This window comes from Eucalyptus grandis, chromosome 6 (genome assembly GCF_016545825.1).
Source record: "Eucalyptus grandis isolate ANBG69807.140 chromosome 6, ASM1654582v1, whole genome shotgun sequence".
NCBI classification, from domain to species: Eukaryota; Viridiplantae; Streptophyta; class Magnoliopsida; order Myrtales; family Myrtaceae; genus Eucalyptus; species Eucalyptus grandis.
Window position 1 is genome coordinate 56,132,454 of NC_052617.1, and position 18,675 is coordinate 56,151,128.

General features: G+C 41.2%; 2 protein-coding genes across 4 annotated transcripts; one reads left to right on the forward strand and one right to left on the reverse strand.

Annotated features, from left to right (window-relative positions):
- Window positions 1–8,270: 8,270 nt before the first annotated feature.
- On the reverse strand, window positions 8,271–15,083 carry LOC104450957 (fluoride export protein 1). Of its 3 annotated transcripts, none has more exons than XM_010065693.3 (7): window positions 14,596–15,083; window positions 12,605–13,061; window positions 12,415–12,492; window positions 10,875–10,973; window positions 10,317–10,509; window positions 9,745–10,163; window positions 8,271–9,337 (listed from the first exon to the last, which is right to left on the reverse strand). In XM_010065693.3, the coding sequence occupies exons 2-7, from the start codon at window positions 13,034–13,036 to the stop codon at window positions 9,119–9,121; spliced, it is 1,440 nt and encodes a 479-aa protein (XP_010063995.2). In that variant the 5' UTR covers window positions 13,037–13,061; window positions 14,596–15,083; the 3' UTR covers window positions 8,271–9,118. The 3 variants fall into 3 exon arrangements, with proteins under 3 accessions (XP_010063995.2, XP_039171862.1, XP_039171861.1); XM_039315928.1 differs by lacking the exon at window positions 14,596–15,083 and adding an exon at window positions 13,479–13,711; XM_039315927.1 differs by lacking the exon at window positions 14,596–15,083 and adding an exon at window positions 13,434–13,711.
- A 2,105-nt stretch (window positions 15,084–17,188) lies between these two features.
- On the forward strand, window positions 17,189–17,854 carry LOC120294568 (filament-like plant protein). The gene has a single exon (XM_039314723.1). It carries the CDS (start codon window positions 17,189–17,191, stop codon window positions 17,852–17,854), a length of 666 nt encoding a protein of 221 aa, XP_039170657.1.
- The last annotated feature ends 821 nt before the right edge of the window (window positions 17,855–18,675 follow it).

An 18,675-nucleotide genomic window follows, 5' to 3' on the forward strand; every position in this document is an offset into this window, starting at 1 on the left:
CTATGTCAACGATTTCCAACCAAAAAGATAAAATGGATTTAATTAATAAAATGTGAAAATGTGTATGGCTCAATTGGTATAATTAAAAGATATACGACTTTTTAAATAAGTTTCCCTTACAAGTTATGAACACCATTCATGTGCAAATTTAGCTAATAAAGAAATGAATAAACGGATGAATGAAAGGGGTATTTATACGTTTAAAAAGATCGTCATGCTCATGCTAAGAAAAGACATAGCCATGTGATCGAATTTGAACATAGCAATTCTGACGAACAATAGGTTGTCGCGTGTCCAAAGAAGGGCTATATTTTCCTCCATCCTCAATTGGAGGTCATCTAGCCATACCTCTTCTTTGACATCCAAAAATTTTCGCACAAAGGTCTCCCTTGCATTTCATTGAAATTAGGGATCGAATCCGTCGACAATGACCAAATTTGACTCTTAAATGAAAATATCGGTATTGCATAGTTTGCCCTTCACATTCTTTGATGCATTTTTTCGCATTTAAAATTTATGGAAATTTCGCGAGAATAGCATGTCCGCAACGAAACATTCATTTAAACAAGATCTCGAAGCTTTTGTGAAATGGCCAAATGCGTGAGCGATTTCCCAACTGAATAAAGGACTGATTTCGTCTAAAACGGCATTAGTACACTTTTCCCCGTTAAGCCCTCAAGGGTGCTTCACGGCGTCCTCATTGATCTCCATCAACCATCAAGTCCTCATTGGTTTGACTTATGGCTATTCAGCCAAACCCAAAAGAAGAAAAGTGACAAATTCGATCGCATCGTGATCGAAAAACCACAGGCGTTGCCAAGCAAGGATCAAGCACGTCAATGGGACTGCACAAATCAACCTAGCTGTAGTTCATGGAGATGGCTCATTCTATAATGCTCATCAACATGGGCATGGTAATACAAGAAAGTACAAGGGGCATCATCATCATTATGTGCATGACTTCGAAATTTCGAGCGGTGAGGGTCAGAAATTCAAGGTCGATGATTGAGAAAGAAAAATGACCAAATCACAAGATATTAGAGGCGTGGGCGCTGGGGATAAGGCATCAGAAATTAAAGAGATGGGACAAGATAAAACCAACGCAGGGTCTTGGGGCACCGACGAAAAGGAATAGCTCGGTGGAGTGCATGGGCAGGCCTACCGACTGCAAATGAAAATGGGACAAGAAAGCATTGAGATACACGTGTAAAATATGTCTGAAAAGTTCCGTAATGGAAAATTAATACGGTGCGGAGGAGTTAATATTTAACTCTTAACTCGTTGGCTTAAGATCATTTACTATAGTATCTTTGAGGAAAATGCCAAAAGAAGTCTTAAACCTAGTGCACTTGTGCCAATTTACGCCCTGTTTGGTTCGGCATTTGGAAGGGGCTTTGGGACCCTAAAGTCTCTTGGCCAAATGCAAACGCGTTTGGTTCGATTTTTTGGGCGACTTTAGCCCAATACAGCTCTGGAGGTACTTTGGAAAGTTGCATCTTCAAAATGCAAGTCTCAAGTATTGTTCATTTTCTTCGGAGAAACAAATTGAGACCGACAACCGCCGGCCAAAGAGTTGCCCACACCAGCGATCGTCGCCTGAGGCATCACCCAACCCCAGCAACCGCCACCTGGGAGTTACGGCCACCTAGCAACCGCCGCCTAAGGTCATGCAACCTCAAGTGTCTGGGTCGTGCGACCCAAGTGTCACCTGAGGTCCAACAACCTCAGGTGGTGGTCGCCTAGGTTCGCATGACCCAGGCGATGAAGGCTTGAGGTCTGTCGGCTACAAGCAACCGTCACCTAGTTCATGCGACCCAGGCGACCCCCGCCTAAGGTCGCTAACCCAGACGGATGCTTGGGTCATGACCCCAAACGTCGCCTAAGGTCCAGCAACCTCAAGCGAGGCTATCCGGCGGCCAAATCTGGCCGCCAAACATTGGCCGTCGGTGGCCAAATCTAGCCACCAGTGGCTACATTAAAAAAAAATTAAAAACTATTTTTATATATAAAACTTAGCAAAAGTCCTTTACAAAATGTAATTTTTACCAAACGTTGTTTAAGCTAAAGTTCTTTCACAATGCACTCTAAAACTACAATTTACCAAATGCTATTTGCATTTTCACAAACCCTTTTAGCTCAAAAGTATTTGTATTTTCCTAATGACATTTGCCTAAAGCCGAACCAAACGGGCCAAAAATAACTAACAATGCGATTTAATTAGCGCTAGCCATCCTAAATGGCACGATTGGCACTGACATGAAAATTTTTGTAATTTATAGTTTTTTAATTTTATGATTTTTTTTTTTATACTTTTCTTCTTTTCCTTTTTTTTTTTCAAATCTAGGCCAGCGACCCTTTCCAGGTTTGGGTGAGGATATTGTGGCCCTCACTGCCACGGGCAAGGGCATCGAGCCCTCACCTAGATTCAAGCAAGGGATAGCCCTTGCTTGTGGCTAGTGAGAGTCGACTAGTGACCTCATCGATTCAAGGTTGGAAAAAAAAAAGGCAAATAAGGAAAAAAGAAAATAAAACGAATAAAAAAAATTATCCACATCAATACTAATCATGTCAAATAGGAGGTCAACGCTGATTAGATCATCATGTTGGCGATTTTTGGCAAAACTTAATCAAAAGCACTAAATTGACATATTATAAAAGGTCTAGGACTAACTTCGCACAATTAAAGGTTTATGATTAAATTAACAAATTATCCAAAGATTTAAAATTAGATTGGTATATTCAAGACTTTTTTGTGGTGATTTTCTCGATCTATCGTGAAAAAGTCTATCAAGCCAGCGTCTATATTGATAATGGAGAGTACTTTATGGTTCTTACTGAAAGAGGTCCATAATTCACTTCAGTAGTTGACAATAAATTTTATCCAAAAAGTAAATGACAATATTTGCTACTCAATTTTATTTTATTTTTTGTCAGAATTGCTACCCAATTGGCATGTGCTTAACTCATGGTTCATTGGTCTTTGTTTCTAGCAACTGCAGGCATTTTGTGGCCACACAAAAAAGAGATACAAACGGTAAGCACAACAGAGTTTTCACTTACCCCGAAAAAGGAATTGGACAACGTAAAGCCTTAAGCACCTCTAAAGCAAGATAATCCCAATTAAAAAAAAAGATTAAACTTTCAATCTTTTATCAAACTATTTTAAAACAGAGGATAAAATCCACCAAATCACCTCGTAAACTCTTGAAGGATGGAATTTATACGGGTATCAAATATTTGCTTGGGAAAATTTCAATTAAGGGCCTAAAGTGGAATCGTTTTCTTAAAAAATGACCCAAAATGGACATTGTCTCAAACAAAAACCTGAAGTGACCAACTAGTTTCAAATAAGGGCCTTAACTTAAAGCCAACCAAATCTTATTTGCATCTAGGGGTATTTTCGTATAAAGACTTTTTTTCCTTCTTTTTTTTTTAATTTATTTTCTCCTCCTCTTTCTTTTCTTCATCATCGTGCCTTCGCCTTTTGCACTCTTTAGATCGTGTTCTCCAAAGTCCATCTCTATCTTCCTTGCCGAATTAGCCATCAACGCCCTCAACCTCATCCGTCATTGCCCTCAACAGCAATTCTAGTACCTTTGTTGAAAGATGGAGGTCAATCCAAGCCCTAGATCGAGCATGAGTGGACCAAGATGTGACGCTTAGCTTGATTCAATCCCCACGTGTTGTGGTCATGGTCAAGCACGGAGCATGATGAGGTGTAAGCCATTAGCTTGCTGCCCTCGTTGTCGTCGATGCTTGAATTCAAATCGGTGCTCACATAGGCTATGATCGATCTTAGCGAGGAGAAGCTAGATTGAAGTGCCTAAGCCAAATTTAGTAGAGGTTTTTGAGGATTGTCTATGATACTCATGTGCATTGATTTGTTCAGTGAAATATGTGATTTTGGGAATTTCTGAGCGATTTTGCACTTTTTTCATCTTGTTATTTTCTCTCAAATCTGTGTAGATAATATTTCAAAGTTAAAGAGGCAAATTTGTTTGAACATGTGTAGACCAGAGTCATTTGTTTTTTAGATTGAGTGATGTCTGATTCGAATCGCCACCAAAGGCGAATATCTTCAATCACAGGTTAGAATGATTCAATAGCCTTTGAAAGTAACCAGCATGCACGACACAATTAGACCATCTCAAGAAGCCACATATTCCACCTCAATGCAAGCTATGTCTATGAATGTTATGAATAATCCAACCCAGACCCAATAAAACATTCCCAAGAAGCTACGAGTGAAAGTTATCGTGGCATAGGCAATTTCATTGGCGGGGAAAGCATGAAACTGTTACTTTAATTGCCATAATAAGTTTTTACAAGCAAATTGAACAAAAACAAAACCCACTTATGGAAATTTCTTGATTCTCAAGTTCATTATCGTCATCGGAGAAGGTGAGTAGTGGAGAATAACTTAAAAACCAGCTTATGCCGAAATCGATGAGTTCTTGGGTGAGGATGCAAAATTGCATAATGTAGAGCATGCGCTTTGAAGTTTGCTAATGGGGAGGCTACAGAACTAAAGCACGCAATTTGCAGTTCTGCAAAACTGCATAACTTCTCGAATATCTTTTCGTTTTCTTCTTTTCCTAAATTGTTCAAATTGTTTTGCACCTATGCAAGCTCATGCGTGAGGAGTCTGATATATTTTTCAAGAAGGAGGTGAGCAAGATGAAAAAAGGAAGAAAAGAAAAACAAAAAGGAAAAAGAAACAAAAGTCTTTCAATGAAAATACCCCTAGTTGCAAATAAGATTCGATTGGCTTTCAAGCTGAAACCCTTAGTCGAGACTAAATCGGTCTCTTCGGCCTTTATTTGATACAATGTCCACTTTATGCCCTTTTTTGAGAAAACAGTTTCATTTCAGGCCCTTAGTTGAAATTTTCCTTTATTTGCTTTTACTTGAAAAATTGGGAAGTGATAACAAGAGAGCAAAGTTGGAATTCTCTTTTAAGTTTGAAAATATAAGAAGATCTATCTATAGGCCAAGACAAAATTAAAAGCAATAATAACTTTGAGTTAAGAAGACACTCAGTAAGAATTTTGAGGAGATGTGATAAAAAATATCACACGGGACCACAATTGGATTGCTAGGAAAAATAACCAGAGTTAAATTAATGATGACCTTGGGTTAAAATGCTAGGTATAAAGAGAGGGATGGTGCTTCACTCCAAAAGTTAAAAAAGGAATAAGAGTAGCTAAAAATGAGATATTTTGAGGAAAAAAATTCTTTGCCAAGTAAAATGAATAAGTCATGAAAAGCATTAATGGGCTAAGGTTGAAATAGGTGATGTAATGTATGATATTATTGCAAGACTAAGTTCAATACCTCTAAAAGGATGTGGGTTAAAACTACTTGCAAAAAATGAAGAGATGTGGTACAAATTAAAGAAGAACAAATGGTTCCACTATAAGGTTTCCAAGGTAGATATTTTATTAAATTATCAAAATCTCTAGTAAGTCAGTATGTAAATAAGGAAACCAGTGCCCGTTCCAAGCACTAACAACTAGAAAAATATGTTAAACTTGCTAAAATTATTAGCGAAAGATATCGGATACTAGGAAAATCTCAATTCAATAAATTTCAAACTTGAAAATCATCAAAAATGTAATTCAGAGCATATCAATCTCTTCCTACAACTAATATGGTGGTAAATTAATTACTCTCACTTTACACCATCAAATAATATCTATCAATATAATCTCAAAGCATCAGCGACTACTTTCTAAATATTATTACCGAATATAGAAAATTCCAAATTTCATTTGTTGGTCTTCCAATTTTTCTCTTAGATTGAATTCCAATCAATCGAAAAGTCACAATAATTTTTTTCTAGGAGAGAAGGAATGCATTTATTCCTAGCCTTCTAAAATTGAGCAACAAATTGATCGACTGACTCTTTAGTGTAATCGTAGAGTATGGCCAAATCCAATCATCGAGACTTTAGATATTGTTTTATAATATGGACAATGAAAATGTCTTTCTATTTCTACTCAATTACACACTTAATTGTATGATAAATTAGTGTACCATGTGGAAGTAGTTTTTGACAAAAATAAAGAGATAATGTAACTCTTAAAAACTTGTTTGTCTCTACTTCCTCACACTGGGCTATAAATTGAACAATTTGTTCAATGGTTGATTGTTCACTTTCGCTAGTAATTATGGCAAAATTGAGCATTTTGAAACCTCTTTGAAAATGTTGATTGCCCACCCATTCAGGATATGGTTTCTTATTAACAGGTATGATAACACCATTGTCTAATCTCAACTATTATCGAACTTCTTCAACAAACTGTGTTGAGTTCGAATGTGGATTTAGTTAGCCATCTTGCCCCTAGACCATGATGCTAGTCTTGTTGGATTATCTATATTAATTAATATATTAGGTCTAACATAAATATTCATATTGGGTTGTACCAATGGAGCAACCGGCCTTACATTGTCAACATTTGGCAATTGATGGGGATGTCGCCTAGTTAAATTTGTCAAATTATTGTTACTAATTTGGTTATTTTGACCAACATTAGCTGAAAGTATGGAGAGGAATTAGGAACATAGCTTGTTACCACTATTTTTTTTTTTTTTTTGTAGTGGTTGATTTAATGATCTTTATCTCGACAAAGCATCATTTACAGCATTAATAATGATCAGCTTGATTACATCGGATATATGACACAATGTACTTGGTCATGTCATTCTGCTTTTTAAACATTCTTCTCATGGGGTCTGGAAATGGCTAGTGGCTCTGGAAATGGCTCGTGGGGTCTGGTATTCATTTTAGCAGTTGACAATAAATTGCTTGTTAAAAAAGGTCATTGACGACAATTATCACCCAAAATTGGCACGAAGCAAGTGGTAAACATAATTCCTATAATTTCTTGCCCACGGACTATAACTTTTCGTAGAGTTAAAGATTTATATATATATATATATAATTAGTGTACAGATTCTGATAAAAATGCAATCAAAGATTTTCTTTTACATTTGGGAAATTTGAGATGAAGGATCGTGGATGAAAGCAAGAGATGACTTATTAAGTTTTTCTTTTCCAAATGAGTTAACGTACACCCAGTTGATCCATTAAATTTAATCGGATCCCCCACGATAAGATGACTTGTATACACTGAAATCAAGTTGGGAAATGAGCAAGAATCAATCATAATGGGTTGATAAACAAAAAGATGTGAGCAACTAACGGAAAAAGTGCCAAAAAAGTCATAAACCTTTTTATTTTTGTGCCGATTTAGTCCCAAACATTTTTACGTTGTGCCAATTTAGTCCTTTCCGGTCAATTTTGGCTGGATTTTGCTGACTGGATGCCGGCCGGCTGACGTAGCCTGATCGGCGCTAACATTGACAACTTTTAATAATATTTTAATATTTTTTATTCTTTTTTCTTTTTTTCTTTTATTCTTTTATTCTTTTTCTTTTCTTTTTCTTTTCTTTTTTTTCTTTTCTTTTCTTTTTCTTTTTTTCTTTCTCCTCTTCTTCCTCCAACCGATCGCCGCTAGGCAACGAGGCTCACCCTCACCGGATCTGGCAAGGCTCGAGCCTCGCCCATGGCCGACGAGGGCAAGCCCCGCCAGCTCGGCGCGAGGCCAACTCGAGGCCGCCTCCTCACACCAAGTGAGATATATCCCTTGGAGATCTAGTCAGCTACTCAAAGCATCATGGTGTGTCAACATATTCTTCACCTTCCTTATTGCGCGGATGTTCCTCACCATGCTCTGCCACCTAAAGTTCGGCCTCTTCATCTTCTTTGCCTTCTTCGTCGCCCTCATGACCGCCTAGGCCTCAAGGGCAGCCTCGCGCCGGGCGGGTGAGGCTCACCCTCGCCGAATCTGGCGAGGTCGAGCCTCACTAGCCATGGGCAAGACTCGACCCTCGCTAGATCCGGCGAGGTCGACCTCGACCTGGCCGACCATCACCTCTGGCCAGTCATCGAGGCCCGGCGACCGGCTGGAGGAAGAAGAGGAGAAGAAAAAAATTAAAAATTAAAAAATATATAATATTAAAAGATTATTAAAAGTTGTTTTCACGTCACCGGCCGGCATCCAAAGAAAATCCGGCCAAAATTAAATGTAAAATGACTAAATTGACATAATGTAAAAAGATTTAGGACTAAATGGGTACCAAAAAAAGATTTATGACTTTTTTGGCACTTTTCCCCAAGTAAGTGGGTTATTGATTAAGTCAAATATTTTGATAAACAAACTTAATAGGAATGGAACGGAATGGAATCTAACAGCTCATGATATCGATTTGTCAAACCCTCGTATAACATAGTCCTTGATTAATGGAAAGGAACGTCCCTTCAACGAGAGCCATCGGTCCTATAGAGATGGAAATATCATTCTCATCGATTGCATCGCTGACATGATGTAGAGCTCATCAATTCACAACAGAGTGATTGCACATTGAAACGCTCTTTGTGTACTCTAATTTACAATCCTAAGAACTTCTTATGAATTAGACAGTTTTGGAATGCCAGTATGATGAATCTCTTTCATCAAATGTCTGTAGACATGAAAACCCGAAGTGTCTCGTTATCATTCACTCAATTCCGGTGGGCATCTCACTGCTCTGTCATCGAAATTTTCACCATGCCAGGATTTTCCAGCTATCTTATAAAGCCGCGAGGTAGCTCTTTTACCAGATCCGAGCAGCAATTGAAGGTGGGATTTCTGCACCTCCGAATTGTTCTAATTCGACCCATAATCCGCGTGGATATTAGTCAGTACGGGCTTTTCTTCTTGCTGCCATAGAAGCGTGAAGAAATGGAGTTCGATCATCACATCCGCATTAAGCTTTTTCTTTTGGAACACAGGCTAAAGTCTTCCGATACATATCACAGGTGAGAAGTAACACTCCTCGGTTTCGCTTGTAATTTGCTATCTGCTCAAACATATGCGGGGTCAAAACTCGATCATGGTGGGTAAATGCGTACTTGCATGTACATAGTGGAGCCTGCCTCAAAGCACCATGGAAAAGCTCTTAGGCAGTGTAACTCGGTCGAGCTCTCTTGTCCTCTCTGTGCATAGGTCTGTTCTCCTCTTGAGTTCCTCAAGCGTCGTCTGAAGTAAAGTAGGAGGAGGCCATCTCGACATGCTTACTCATATCCTTTTATCCAAACAGGGAGATTGTATATCAGGATTCCCGAGCCGAATGAGATGGCTATTGTAGCAATCGCATATGCATAAGCTTGCCAGGGGTGTTTGCTTCGTCTCATCGCATTGAACTCGGCCATGAACGTCGACACAGTACTCAGACAGCCTAGAAGTCCAAATTGGATGCCCGTAGCAACTGTGTCACAAGTCTTGGTACTCACCTTCAAAAAAGTATAAGATGATCAGAATACAAATTGATACACCTAGTGCTGCTGATAACCGTCACATTTAAGGTGAATCTAACAAAAGAATAAGTAAATAACGGATTCACGAGATATTAAAGATCACCTTTGTTTCTACAATGCACATGAACTGGTCCTAGTTAAAGTGCGGTCGCCAAACTGTACGTTTCGTGGTAATCTGAACAAATGTCTAAGAGCTACATCTTACATGAGACAATTGTGGAAGTAGAATTTCACTCAACAGAGTATATGTTTTTAAGCAAATCTGATGGGGCTTTTAAGATGTGTGAGTCCAGATATTCAGCAAATGGTGCAATTATAATGACACTCCAATGGCAGAAGTATAAGTGCAATTTATCTAACTTGAAATTAGTCTGTGGACTTACTGCTTTCTTCGTGGTAGAGAGAGCTGCCATGACGCAAGCTGCAGAGACATTGGCAATCAGAGTCCCAAATGGAACCCATTTCAAAAGACCACTCTTTCCTAGCCCACGTCCATTAAGTCGTGCTAGGAACCACCGGATCCAAACACCTACAGGCCCGACGGCACAACCCAACCACAGTTGAGCTTCACTGCCTCCATTTCCAAACTCATGTTTCAGCATTGTCGCACTAAGAGCCCATAATGACCCCAACAACAGTGCCATCACCAAGATGATAGACAAGTGACGCTCACGGCTGTTTAGTGTCCAGCTTTTTGCAGATATGCCATTGCTAGAATTCGCAGGGCGCTTTTCCATTAACCACCGGAAGCCCTTCGCTGTCTCAACCCCGAATTCAATGGAATAGGCTGCAAGAAATAATCCTGCAAAGAATTACAGATATAAGGCTAGTCATTCCATGTCGATGAAATCAGAACACTTTGTACCAACAATCTACCATGATAAAGCTGATGCAACTAAATTGAAAATGTTTGCTTCGTGCGTAAACTCACATAAGTCTTCCCAAGACTACATACCAATGAGAAATCCCAGGACTGAAAACAGCCACTTGCCATGTACACTAAGGTCAAGCATCTTCTGATTCCAACCACTAAAAGTCGTAACGCTTCCCAAATAACCAGTTGACAATCCAATTGCTAGAAAATCAGAGACTTCAGATATATCTTGCTTGAATACAACACCAAACCAACCCATCAAAAAAGAACCAACCTGAAATGAAGCATTAAGTTGAAGGAAAGATAAGTACAATAAGGATCAATCACCATGCGAAATCAAGGGACAATTTGTCGGGTATATTTCAGTTCCAATGACATAGCTCCAACATCTTGCCAAAATACTAATTCAAAGAGCATGAAATAAGCCACCCAAGTAATCTCATCCTATGCTGGCACGCACCTCATGAACATGTCCCAATAAGCACGTTTCCGATTGCATGCAAACTTATTCACAAAAACTTAGTACGCCATGTGCATGATCTCATCACATTCATGAAGTATATGCATACGGTTTTCTATTCATGTGGGGGCAGGCAACAGACAGAGAGAGAGAGAGAGAGAGAGAGAGAGAGATGCGACCATGTTTGAAGGAAGATCAAGGTATAATATAGTTGTGTCGCTTGTCACTCCAGCAACTGCAGGGCCAAATAACTTTTGAAGTAAATACCTTGTTAAGACCTGTAAGTCATGATTCATCAAATGTAAGTTCCGTCTTCTGTGAATAATTTTAAGTTGCAAGCCAAGACAGCAATATTTTACAAACAAAACCTAAGGGAACAGACATAACGGACAGATACCAAAAATTAGCCAAGACGTAGCTTAGAGCTCATCAGGAAGCCTCTAGAATTACTAAGCATGAAATTATGCAGACAATAATTGTCATATTTACCACCAACCTACCTACAGATACAATAAAAAGAAATATACTGCAAATCGGGACAAAAGGGCCAAATGACTCTCATAAATAATATAAATGCCGATACAAAATTCAAGAGGGAGAAGAAGCTTCAGAAGGTACTTCCTAAAACATGTTTTCAGAATCGGTTCTGGTTCTGCTATTTAGAAAGTCAGTCTTTACAGGCTTCCCTACCAGCTTGGTGATAACTTACCAAAACTCAATGGTAAATGCTACTGCTGAGACATAATTTGTTTCAATTGCTGATATTTAACAATTCACATTAGCATCCACACTGACATCTCTTTCTCTCTCTCACAAAGTAGGTCAATTGAATTTCAGATCCTCAAGGGTGTATGCTGGCTCGCTGCAATGATCAACACTTCAGGAATAAAGCCGAGTCATTCCAAAGAGAAAAGTAGCCACAAACTTAAATTTATGAGACGTGATCTTCTTGATCAAGTCATCACCTGTCAATTCAGTAATTTATTGTAGGGTACTAGTAAGCTGGTTGATGGTAAAGAAGTATCATTCTGAAGTTAAGGACAGATCCAATACAAAATGTGCCGATGATCAGGACAGGCTTACTAAGACAATGCATGGCACTCTCAATCCTGAAAGCACATTATCAGAGAGCTAGTGGAAGCATCATAGGATGAAGACACTCACAATATCTAGTAATGTTATATTTAATTCAATCCAGCAAACAGAACAATGCATTAGGAGCTTTGGCAGGTAGGATTTTTGTTGCTCACCAGAAGCATTAGCCTATTAGTGACCATCCTTAGAAGAGAGCTTTTGACAAGTCATTTTCAAGGCCGAGAGTTAGGGACTAGATCCTCTTATTCCTAAGCTAGAACTTGACTTTTTGTATTTAGATGGAAATAACATGTTTATTTATGTTCTTTACCAAGAAAATAAATAAATAAATAAACATGTTTATTTATGTACCCTAAGCCAATGGAAGTTCTAACATATTTTACAGTTATTTTCAGTGCTCTTGAGTGATATACTTCCGTCCAACATCAAGAACTTTAGCAGGTGACACATGAAAATTCTCCCCCAATTTTCCTAGAAAGTACCAATTCTTCATAAGGAAACAACAGGAAGTAACATCATTGTTCACATGGAAATATGCATATCATTTGAACCGAATCAGGATAAGAAAGTTCAAACATTCTTTGCTAGTCCAAAATTTCTAAAAGATAAAGCAGAACGAATTACCCCTAGAATCCCAAAAACAGCAAGATGAACAAGACAGGATATATACTCCAATGACCGAGGCAACACTCTCTCTTCATCCTGCACAACAACACATATATGAGCAAAATTACTGTACTAGAAAGGCATACGAAAGATGCTAGTGTCAGGAATATAAACAGCAAGATATAAATAGATAAGCTCTTGAACTCACCTTTTTTTCGTCGACGGGTCTCAAGATTCCATCAGTTGATAGAGGAGATATGATCTCTTCCACCACGAGCGATACAGGGGAGACAGAATTCAAAGTCGATGGATCGCGAGACCAGAAACCAATCGGATGCAGCAGGGTGTCCTCTTGAGTTGGAAAAACTATTCCATTCTCTATTGCATGATCTGCAGATAAACGCATACTGCCACTTTCACTGTACCTCTTACTGCTAAGAGCCCGATCCCCAATATCGCCAGCCTCTGAAACCCTCTCACTGTCAATGTCATCATCCAGCTGATTGGGAAGCACACTTGACAAATTCAACGACCGTCGTCTTAATGAGGAACCAGTGCTGCTTGTCCTTCCGTGAGACATGCTTCGTCTAGCTTCCCGGTCATCATTCTGGAGTTCCATGCCCCCCAACAGCAGAGCCATGGAGTATCAAATGATTTTGCAGTAGCTGCAGAATCAGCAGGACAGATATGTAACAGTCTTTCCAGAGATTTCGCAAAAAATGGACATCACCGTATGCAGGGCTAGTCACGCTGTCCACGTCTACTTTCTAAACTAAGGATCATTCAACTGCTCCACCTTTACATAATCCAAATAAAAGCTGGCTAGACATACAAAAAAGGGAACATTTCACATGGGAAAATGGCAACCACACCATTAGATAGAGAGGAGAGAGATTTGCTAGTAGAGGTCACTTTATCTAAATAGTTCTAAAAGAAATGCATAATCAGATTGTGATACATCACTAACTGCATAATCAGATTGTGATGCATCACTAAAAGTAACGGCGTCACGTCAAAAACAGAAAGTGAATTGTTACCTACAGGAGAAATAATGAAGAAGGTAGCTTTAACACTACACATACAGAGTGAAAAGCATGAGGCGCTCGATATGGCCAATGTTTAACCATGAACAAAGAGTGTAGTGCACAAAAGTGAAGTTTCCCATAGAGGAGAGACTCTGGTGCAGTCCGTGAGCTAATTCTGGCTGTTTTCTCCACTACATATACAGATATAAAGTCCTTCCAGTCACAAAGTTTGGTCCCACAGTGCCCACACGATTCCCGCCAAATGAACTCCTCACATGTTTAGATACGGAAGGAAGATAGATCGATCACGATCCCAGGCACGAGCTAAGCATCGTGCTTGACAATAATAATTCAAAGATGGTGATGCTCACAATCAGTTTCAGCAGATTACACTGTTCCGCCAACGGTACAATCACCGTTTGCTTCCACCGGAAGTCCATTGACATCCCATATAATAAGGAAATGAGCTGACGACACTCGGAATTAAGTAAATCTCTGGATAAGTTTATTATAATCACAATCCCTGACCGGCTCTAGCTGGTTAGGTGTCGAACGAAATGGGCAGTTCGCACTCATCTCCCCACATCAACATAATTTGCTCTTATCTTAATTCGATTCAAGTGCACTGCTGATTTCCCTTCTTTCTTTTTTTTCCAATGACTTAGAAAGGTGAGTAATACGAAACGAAACCGATTCGGGCGAACGCCCGGATGAAAAGGAGCAATTTTTGGGCAATCATTGAACCAAAGTGGGCGTCGCTTCTAACTGGCACCAAGATTCGCGAATTGACATCTTCGCAAGACGTCAAGAGAACGTGTCCCACCATGCTCGGCTTCTGAAGATGAGAGAAACGAGGGGATTGGATGGACTAAAGCAATTCCCGATGCCTTTTTTATGCTGAATGATTACTGATTTTTAGCGCGCGATTGAGAATGGACAATCTACAGAAAATCTCAAAGTTCCGAAATCTCGACAAACCAACTTCATTGACAAATTCAGACACAGTTATCAAGCGACACGAGACTGTTAGGTGATGAAGCTGCATCGATTTCGTTAGAAAGAAGGGATCTTTCCGACGTACACAGATGTCGGCTTAACTTTTAGTGCTCTTCCCCTATTAAAAATGAAGAGAGAGAAAGAGAGAGAGAGAGAGAGAGAGAGAGAGAGAGCGTACCGTACGCAACAGATGACTTTCATGGGAGACGCGGATAGAGAAGCCGACCCAGATTCGGTTCGAACCCTAGCGCAGAAATGCCGAACGCGGCGGCAGCGGAAGGAACGCCGACGCCGCCGTGTCACGCGCGCAACTCGCGCCGCGCGGTCCGGCCGTCCTCTTCGGGCTTTTGACCGAAAGGAAATATTCTGAAAATGGAGAACGAACCCCGGAGGGCGAAGACTCCAAGAGAGAGAGAGGGAGAATGCGGACAAAAAGCTTCCTTCTCGCGCTCGTTGAGATCTCGACGGGACGAAGAATCGCAGAACGAGGTCCGGTCCGGGAATTCCGAGGCGAAGAAGCGGCCCTTCCGCGACGGAGCTCCGGCGGGACCGCTTCTCCTCGAGGAAGCGGCAGCAACGTCTTTAGGGATTTGGCGGAAGCTTTCGTCGACGGAGCCGGTTGCGGGAGCTCTCTCCAGGTGCAACAATGGCGGCTCCATCCACATGCCAGCGATCATATAAATGCAGAGAGAGAGAGAGGAGGCTGAGGTTGATGTCTGCATTTTGCCACGTGGGCGGTGCCTAGTTGCCTCTCGTCCTTCGACGAGTTTTACGTTCCGAGTCGTTGACTTGAAAAAGGCGGCCGCGACGAAGGGGAAGTAATTTTTGCGCACGGGTTTCGCCTTCCACGTTGCGGACGTTTTTCTCTTTCTTTTGTTTGAGAAAGAAAACGCCGTTCGGACGCACGTCCTCTCCATTTCTTTCCTTTCGAATTTTTGAATCTGAAATTCTCTCTCCGCGCTCGTTCCCCTGCCGTCGCCGACGAACCACATTACGGCCGCTGCTACTCCAGTGCTCGCTCGCTTCTCTCTTCGGGCTCGTTGCTGCTCCGTCGTTCGTTCCGCCATTCCCGGGGTCACAGATGCAGCACGCGTAGGAGAAGCAGGCCTCTTCGAGCTCCCTCAACGTCGGCGAGCGTCGCCCGCCGAGCGAGACCCCACACACCGGAAGGCTCGGAGGCGAGGTTGCTGGAGAAGCTGGTGCCGTACGCGAAACGCGACGCCGACGGCCCTCCACCTCCGCCGGTTGCCTCCGTCGGCGTCGGAGTCCGTCGCCCCCGACTCCGACGCCGACGCCCCCTTCGCCTCCCTCTCGCGACCTCCGCTCCGCTCTCTCCCTCTTTCCTCTGCGGAGCGCCCTTACTGGCCAACCCCGCGAGCAACCTCTTTCCGAGTCTCCGTCTCCTTCGCGGCCAGGTAGACGTCGTCCATCTCTCTCTCTCCCTCTCTTTCTGGTGTCACGGATTCTTCTTTCTTATTTCTGTTCCATGGTGATGAGCAAGTGTACTCTAGCTTGATGATGCATCATGGGTAAGTTCGTTTCATAAGATTGAGATTAAGCTACAGTGGTGCGGAGGTTGTTCGTAATGGGATGTGTGTCTCTTGTGCCGAATAGAGTGTTGGGTCGTGCCTTGGAAGCTGAAAAGATGAACTTTAGTTGTTTCCTTGTTCTGATTATGCTATTAATTAGTCTGTGATATCACAAGTTCATTCGATGTTGGGATTGAAGTTTCGGTGTCGGGTTATGTTAATATTGGGAAGGTTCATGCTCTGTGTTAGTTTTTGTTCACACAATGGATTCTCTCTGTGGTGGGTTTGCAGCTTCGGTTTGACCAATCGGCTGGGGCGTGCTCGAGGGGCTTTGATCAACTCGATTCTTGCTCTGCTGGCCATCCTCTTAGAAAAAAGGCGGCTCGTAATTAGTTGTGTCTTGGCTTTTGTAATGGACCAAGAGTCCCGAGTGGATGAGGACTTCCCCTCTTCCATAAATGCTCCAAACAACCTAAAGCGCCACCATCATCATCGATAACTACTTCCTCCTCCTCCAGTCTTGCAGCCGAGACGTCAATAAAGCAAGTGGAGAAAGTGAAGGAGGATACTAGCCTTACTAGCACTAATGTCTGGGTAACAAGATTTGAAGCTTTCAATCGAGCAAGAGTGAAATCGCATGGAGTTTTAGATTTGAGGATGACATCTACTTCAACCGTTCCTGCGTTAAATCTTTTTGACATTGCATTCGGATTTGCATTTTTGTGCCTATGTACTTCGTCGTAAGTTTTTATCTTCTGATATTCAATGGTAGGATGGGAGAAGGCTGAAAATGAAGTCTTGGTGCTAAAGAAACAACTGGAGGCTGCAACACAAAGGAACTCGACACTAAAGATCGAATCAGTCATCTTGATGGAGCTCTTAAGAATGTGTGAGGCAGCTCGAGACAGGTGAGGGAAGAGCAAGAGCAGAAGATCCAAAAAGCTGTGGTCAAGAAAACTGGTGAGTGGGAATCAACAAAGGCCGAGCTTGAGACTAAGCTTTCCAATGTCCATGCCCAGCTTCAAGCAGCCAAGAGTGAAGCTTCTTCAGTTATATGTTCTGATCTCGGCCCTAAGCTTGATGCTGCTGAAAAAGAGAATGTGGCCCTCAAAGCCAAAGTCCTTTCTATGTCGGAGGAGCTAGAACTTAGGATTATTGAGCGTGATTTGAGCACCCAAGCAGCAGAAACAGTCAGCAAACGGCATTTAGAGAGCATAAGAAGGTAGCTAGGCTGGAAGCCGAATGCCGCAGACTCAGATCTTGAAAAATAAAGCAAGTGCGACAAACGATCTTAAGTCTTTCTCTGCATCATCGGTTTGTGTAGAGTCCTTCGATGATAGCCAATCAGATGTAGGGGATAGGTTGGTAACAGTTGAGAATGACGTGCAGAAAGCGAGTTGCTCGGAGCCAAGTGATTGTGAGCTGTGCCACTCTGAGTCATGGGCATCTGCTCTAATAACTGAACTCGACCATTTTAAGAAAGAGAAATCCTTCGGAAAGAATCTCATGGTCTCTTCAGGAGAACTTGATTTAATGGATGATTTTCTGGAGATGGAAATGCTTGCAGCTTTACCAGATGCAGAAAGTGGAAGCTGCAGCCATGGAGTGGGGCCTGCTCTGGATCAAAACAGATCTGATGAAGTCACTCTCAAATCTGAGCTTGAAGCCATGATCAATAGAATGGCAGAGCTGCAGGAGGAATTAGAGAAGAAGAAAGAAGAAAAGGAGAAGCTAGAGATGGCTCTAAGTCAATGGCAAAAGCAACTTGAAACGTCATGGAGTCAGCTCAATGAGGTTGAGATGAGATTGACAGAACTCAGCAACATGTTGTCTGCAGCACAAAAATCGAAGCAAGCTGCAGAGGAGGAAGCAAGGATTACCCATGAGAGGATGGGAGTAACAAAGTGAAGACTGATGGATGTTGAAGAGGAGATGCAAAACTTGCTCCTTAATGACAAATTACTACAAGAAGAGGTTGAAAGAGAGCGTGCTTTGTCTGCTGAAAATGAGGCAAAATGTGGGGAGCTGGAGGATGGAAATCTAAATATGAAAGGGGATGCTGAACTGCAGCATGAGATCAAGCTTCAGCGTGTGTCTGTCTCTGATGAACAGCTTAAAGTAAGGCAGGTTAGTTCTCTATGGCTTGTGGATGTTAGTCTATATCCAGTGGAAAGCATGATAACATGAGTAAATTATTGAGATGGTATTGCTCCTTTTACATAATTTATCAAGTTTGCCGACAAACCCCGCTACTGCATTTTGAGTGGCAATGTTACAGTTGCATGTAGAGTGAGTTCCATCTGCATGAGAAAAGAGATGCCTCTCTTGGTACATTCACATCCTGTGTCTCTGGACATCTGATTTGGGTGCTTTTTTATGAGATATGACTTCAATCTCCCAGGTCAATAGTTATTTATTTATAGCCATCTCAAGGAAGATGAAATGATTATTTTCCAATAACGCAGTGTGGTTTTGATCTTCATATTGACATATAGCTATGTTAGAAACAGGAGGGCCGCATCAGCATCTTGTACTTTATTAGTACAAACTGTATGATTGGGGCACAATCTAAACAAATCTCAAATTTCACCGTTGCATTGAAGACATTCAGAAGTTAATATAGAATTTCAAAGCACTTGACCTTTGCTGTAATGTAATTTTAAAAGCACTTATAGTGCTGCGATAGGTGCTTCTAAACTAACAACTAGAAAATTCTCATGCTAGGCGAA

Coding starts and splice junctions, on each gene's coding strand:
- LOC104450957 (XM_010065693.3), bottom strand. CDS start 13,036: ATGGCTCTGCTGTTGGGGGGCATGGAACTCCAGAATGATGACCGGGAA. Junction 10,510..10,874: donor TTGATCTTCCTTCAAACATG/GTCGCATCTCTC, acceptor GCTTCATTTCAG/GTTGGTTCTTTTTTGATGGG. Junction 9,338..9,744: donor TCTCTACCACGAAGAAAGCA/GTAAGTCCACAG, acceptor ACTTTTTTGAAG/GTGAGTACCAAGACTTGTGA.
- LOC120294568 (XM_039314723.1), top strand. CDS start 17,189: ATGCCGCAGACTCAGATCTTGAAAAATAAAGCAAGTGCGACAAACGAT.